The 6,000-nt window shown below is 27.9% G+C and overlaps 1 protein-coding gene across 2 annotated transcripts; it reads left to right on the top strand.

Moving 5' to 3' along the window:
• Positions 1 to 807: 807 nt before the first annotated feature.
• Positions 808 to 5,104, top strand: LOC101255506 (protein CHLOROPLAST IMPORT APPARATUS 2). Of its 2 annotated transcripts, none has more exons than XM_004242756.5 (3): positions 808 to 2,532; positions 3,700 to 3,855; positions 4,865 to 5,104. In XM_004242756.5, exons 1-3 carry the CDS (start codon positions 1,438 to 1,440, stop codon positions 4,910 to 4,912), a joined length of 1,299 nt encoding a protein of 432 aa, XP_004242804.2. In that variant the 5' UTR covers positions 808 to 1,437; the 3' UTR covers positions 4,913 to 5,104. The 2 variants fall into 2 exon arrangements, with proteins under 2 accessions (XP_004242804.2, XP_010323337.2); XM_010325035.4 differs by having other exon boundaries at positions 3,700 to 3,898.
• Positions 5,105 to 6,000: the final 896 nt, after the last annotated feature.

Raw genomic sequence — 6,000 nt, 5'->3', positions numbered from 1 at the left:
TGTTATGTGTTCTTTCATTTATTGTTATTTTGTTTTATAGCTTGTTTGCAATGCGTCGAAATCATTTTCTACCCTAAAAAGATAGAAGTAAAATTTGATACATCTTAGCGTCATTAAACCTCACTGATGGGATTAAATTAAATTGTTAATATATTTTCATACTTATTTGTTTTAATTTCTTTGTATTGCTTTTTTTTTTTTAGTTCATTTTAGAAAAAAACATCTTTCTAATTTGAAAACTTCGTAATTTCAACGGTCTACATTACACATTTAAAATCATAAGATTAAATAATATTTTAATACATTTATTTAGTTCAAGACCATAAAATTTGAAAGGTTTTTACTTACTTAAATTCCGTATCAAACCAAGTCAAGACAAACAAACAAATTAAAACAATGATATTAATTCTTGTGACAACCAAAACTTGCTTGAGCTTATTTTAAACTAGGCATGATACACATAGACATACATCTTAACCTCAACTTATAATTAAACACTCTAATATTAAAGATGCATAACAGATCTTCACTGTATCAGCTGAACAATACTCCAAATTATAAAATAATCATCTGTACACCACCAACATTTATATGTCACATCAGTGTCGAGTATTCGAAATTTAATCCAATACTCAAAACTTATCAAGAAGGTTAATACAAGATTTCAAACAAACAATACATTGGGTTAAGAGGATATTTTAGTAAAATAAAAAATTGGACTTCTTAAAAAAAAAAAAGTAAAAAATAAAAAAATTGTAAATCACAAAGCAATAAGTGGTCCATCCAATAGTTGTAGGCTTTGTTTGTTTTTTTCTTTCTGTACTACTGATTTTCCATCACCCAAAAACACCCCAATCTCTTCTAGTGAACTCTTACAACAAATCTTAGCCTTTTATCTTCCCCCGTGACCCCCTTTTTCTTTCTATCATACTTCAAAACAATTTAAATTTTTTTTCATATTTTTTGTTATATTTATATATATATATGCCAAACCCCAAAACCCTTGTGAATTCCTTTATTTAAATACCCCTTTTCCCATTCTTAGATATTTCTTGAATTCAGTGCTTTCATCTTCTTGCCCAACTATAATTCTCCCCTTCTTCTTGTTTAAGGTTAGATTCTCTTGGGATTAGTTACTTCATTTGTCTAATTTGTCAAAATTCTTTCTTATGTTTTTGGTAGGGTTATTCCTACTGCTTGACTCATTTATTTGATAAATCTTTAAGTAGATAACAAGTATTTCGAAAAGGTTTGGTTTATGGTGTGAAATGAGTAATTTCATTTTTCACTCTTTTCTTTTTAGGGTTTTAGAAAGTTGTTTGTATTGCACCAACTACTTTGTTTTTTTAAAAGTACCCAAATGATTGGGCTTTGAAATTTTTGTTCTCTGTTTTGTTTCTCTGTTTATTTTTGATATTTGAAAGTAGAAAAAAGAAAATGTCATCCTGTTTAGCTGGTGGTAGAGCAGCTTATAAATTAGATTTAGAGATTATAAAATCTCCATCTACTTCGTGGATCTCCCAATCATCTTCGCCATCTTCAACATTATCTGAATCGAGCAATTCTCCCATTGCAATCTCTACTAGAAAACCTCGAACACCTCGAAAAAGACCTAATCAAACCTACAATGAAGCTGCTGCTCTTTTATCAACAGTTTATCCCAAAATTTTCTCAAAAAAACACCTCACTAAGCCTTGCAAATTCACTAAACCACATTACCCCTTTTCATATGACTCCTCAGACCTTGTTGTCCCTTACCAAATTGTCGAAAATTCGGGGTTTTTGCTTCATCCTCCATTGATTGAAAAACCTGATTGCGTCGTAATTGAGCATAAATCTGTTAGTTCTTGTGAAAAACCATGCCTGAGTCCTGGAGAAATCGACTCTAAAGGGAGTGCTTCGATAGACGTGTGTGAAGAATTTCATGAAGATTTCGATGCTGAATCGATTTTAGATGAGGAAATCGAAGAAGGTGTTATTGATAATATCATGGGAAAGATAAGAGATGAGAATGAACTCAAGAATGAGTCGATATTTAGTTATAGTTATAGTCATAGTAAGCGCCACCAGAATAATTCTGGTGGCACTTGCTATGGTTTTCCGATAGGATTAGGATTCGAAAATGGGTACCAATATTATGATTTTGGTACAATGAGAGGTGGGGTGAGACCATTGAGAAATGTTGATGATGGTGATAATTGGTGGAGGTATACTTCTAGTGTGAACGTTACCGACATTACTCCGAAATTTAGTAAACCTCCTATCGAAAAAAAGAAAAAGAAAGTCGAGAGACTCGTCGAGATGAGAGTGGGCGCGGAAACATCATCAGCTAAAGATAATTCGATTACAAGGAAGAAGAATAAGGAGAATTCAAATCATTCGATTAAAGAAGAGGTAATCGACGTTCCTAAACCAAAATCGGGGTTGTTACTAAAATTGAACTTCGATGATGTTTTGAACGCGTGGTCCGATAAGGAATCACCGTTCTCCGACGACATTCAGGGTTCGGATGCTGCAGGAAATGATGTACAAGTAAGTTTTTTATTTTTATTTTTATCTTTTATGATTTGAAATAATAGGAAGAATTTTATTTATTCGATTCTGTTATTTTTAGTTGAAAGTAGTAAGCATACTAGATAAAACTGCAACATAATTTTTGGACCACGACACGTGCATTTCATGCTTTTTTTTCTCTCTTTAATTATTAAGAAATATTTTTATTTTTTTCTTTAAAAAACTTTTCTTGCTTTTTTATACACTTTTTATTTGACTCTATTTTTTTTTTCTTTTTGTTGAATTTCATGACATAATATTCAAGTTGGTAGTTGGCATCAAATGACTGTTACAATCTTGCCTCTTTCCAGCTAGAAAGTGGGACCTTTTTGACACATTAATATATAAAATCGTAGTTCGATATATAAAATCTCTCACGTTAATAAAATTTGAAAAAAGAATTATTTTTATAGTTTGAATTTATGTGATAATACTAATGTGTTTATTAAGAATATTTTTGAAAAGTTCAATTTGTTTTATATTACTTTTAGTATATACTTGTTTGAAGTTAAATTTGAAGCCATCGAAGTTTAATAATTGTTGATATAAAATATAGTATTTAATAAATAATTAGTTTAATACTACGTGTATGCATCCTTAACACACACAATGATTGTTATAATTTTAAATATTACTTTTTTTTAATAGTTTATTCAATAATGTTGTTGTTGACGTAATAGACTAATAATGCATCCAAAATAAAGTGTTTTATTATCAAATCATTTATTATGACTTCATTTTGTTAAGATATATTTTATAAAATTCTTCTCTACTTGTTTTATTATTATTTGTTGGTTCATTTATTCTGTTATTTTGTTATCGTTATTTTTTATTGATATTTTAATTTTCACTTTTTAAAAATGAAATATCCATAAAAAAAATAGTGAAATATTTTATTTGTACGATTCTACTGAATATATATTTATTATCATATATTTCATAAAAAAATATTTAAGTGTCTTGTTGTTACAATCAACATTTTTGTTTTCACCCTTATGTTGTTATATACATGTTTGTTTTCACCATAAGAAATTAGAACTAGTTTATTAAAATTTGAAGAATGTATAGTAATAAGATATATTTTTTCTTTTTATTTATTTTATTTCATTTTGTTTTAATTTTTAATTTTATTTTTTTTGGATGCAGGCCAGATTAGCACAAATAGACTTATTCTCAGAAAATGGAGGAATTAGAGAGGCTAGTGTGTTACGTTACAAAGAAAAACGACGTACTCGATTATTTTCTAAAAAAATTAGATACCAAGTTAGAAAAGTCAACGCGGATCGACGACCCAGAATGAAGGTATTATTATTAGAAGAAAAATCAACTTATATACGTTGACAATGTAAGAGTTTTTTTTTAGACATTGTTAGTTGTTTCCCATAATTTTTTAAGGTTATTTATTTCGTTTTTTTATCAACATTATAATTATTTTTTGAGTAATCTGATAGTAAGTTTTAGTGAGTTTTTTTTTGTTTTTGGGATACTTGAAGTGTTCAATTAATTATTTTGATTTTATTTGGGCTTGAAATATAGAGAAAGAAATAAAAAGGTGTATTTTTTTTTAAAAAAAAAATCTTTCCACTATATTTTTTATATATATATTTATTATAAAAAAGATTTGATCCTTAATGTGAAACAAGGAGAAATGAGTAAAAAGAAAAAGTAAAACATGGAACATATGACCAATTTTTTTTTAATATTTATAAAAGTTCTAAATCTTATAAAGGTAAATGATTTTTTCTTTTATTTTTATCATTACTATTAAAAAATTGACAATGTTAAATTCTTGTAACTCAATCATTGTGCAGACAAATAAGATGGTGGGGGATCTAATAAATCAAATAAAGGCACTTTAAAACTTTAGGAAATAATACTTTTTATTTTTACACTATATAATGATGAATTTCTATACTAGTTTTTCTTGTTGTGAATGATTTTTTTTTTTATAATCACTTTTAAATTTTAGGAAAAAAATTGATTTCCTATACTAGGTAGAAATGTAGAAAATTTCTAAAGAAAAAAAAACCAAATTTTATATTTAAGGATAGATTTACAATTTCTTCTTAAATCCTCATTTATATGTCATATATTTATAAGGGGGAATCAAAACTCCACTTAATTAACATATCTAACAAGTAAATTTGATTATATAATCCATTTTCATATAATAAATAAAAAAAGTCTCTAAATTTTGTACTTATACATGTTCTTCAAAATATTTCAATTTCTTTATGCATCCCTTGATTTTATCTTTATTATGTTTTGGACCTCAAGTTTTATATTCTTTTTTTTATTATTATTATTGCAGGGTAGGTTTGTCAAAAGCCCAAATTCACCAGAGGATGAGCTAGGATGATTTTTCTAAAATTATTAGAATTTTTTTTGAGTATTTGCAATTTTGTTTCTTCTATTTCATTGTTCTTTTTTCTTTTTTCTTTTTTTAAAAAGTTATTCTTCCTTTTTATATTTAGAATAAAGTACCAAGGAAGATAGACTAGTAGAGAACAAGGAATATGAAGCAGAATAGTTACATTTCTATTTCTCATTTTATGTTTTGTTCCTTTTTTCTTTTTTTCATTTTTCTTGTTAATTGTACCAAACTTATTATCTTAGCGCGGTTAGAAGGACAGTTAGAAGTAGGAAATATGTTGATACTGAACAATTATGTATAATTCTCCTTCACTTCAAGACCACTCATCTAGTCGCATCGAGCCAAAGCAGATACTGTGAAGAGTCCCACATCGACCCTTTTCCGTAGTAAACATTTGTGTGCCCACAACAAAAAAGGCCAAAAATCGGCCAAGTCTTTTAGACATTTTACAATAAAGAAGCACTAACCACTCGGTTGCATATCACCAAGATAGGATAGTCAAGGAAGAAATAATCATCAAATTACATTCAAGATAAAGTAAAATTCCTCGATGAGATATTTTTTTCGATAAGTTGTATGAATTCAAGAGGACCCTAAGGGCCTGTTTGGCCATAGATTCCACAAGTGCTTGGCCATAGATTTTCCAAATAATATTTTGGGAAAAAATTCGGCAAATAATGTTTGTCCATACAATTTGTCACTATTTGACAAATATATCCCAAATTCTCAAATACTAATTTTTTCTAGTATTTGAATCAAATCTCATTATTTGAGATCTTTTGAAAATTAAATTTTATCATCAACTTTTATCTTTTACGAGAACACCCTCTGTAGAGTAGTTGTTTGCGTTGTATTACATAATTTTTTACGTGAACACCAAAATAGTGATGAAATATTTAGTGAATATTAAATAATGATATGATTGTTGATGAAAATGATAAAAAATTAGCTCAAGCTAACAAAGTCACGTGCTTCGTCTACTTCACGATGTATGGAATGATACTTGTTGTACTCATTCCAATTTACCACATTGCTCCAGTATCATGGACACTATTTTCTTTATTGTTGTATCA

The sequence above is a fragment of the Solanum lycopersicum genome, chromosome 7 (assembly GCF_036512215.1).
Source record: "Solanum lycopersicum chromosome 7, SLM_r2.1".
Lineage (NCBI taxonomy): Eukaryota > Viridiplantae > Streptophyta > Magnoliopsida > Solanales > Solanaceae > Solanum > Solanum lycopersicum.
This window is presented reverse-complemented; position numbering and strand designations above follow the sequence as displayed.

Coding starts and splice junctions, on each gene's coding strand:
- LOC101255506 (XM_004242756.5), top strand. CDS start 1,438: ATGTCATCCTGTTTAGCTGGTGGTAGAGCAGCTTATAAATTAGATTTA. Junction 2,533..3,699: donor CTGCAGGAAATGATGTACAA/GTAAGTTTTTTA, acceptor TTTTGGATGCAG/GCCAGATTAGCACAAATAGA. Junction 3,856..4,864: donor ATCGACGACCCAGAATGAAG/GTATTATTATTA, acceptor TTATTATTGCAG/GGTAGGTTTGTCAAAAGCCC.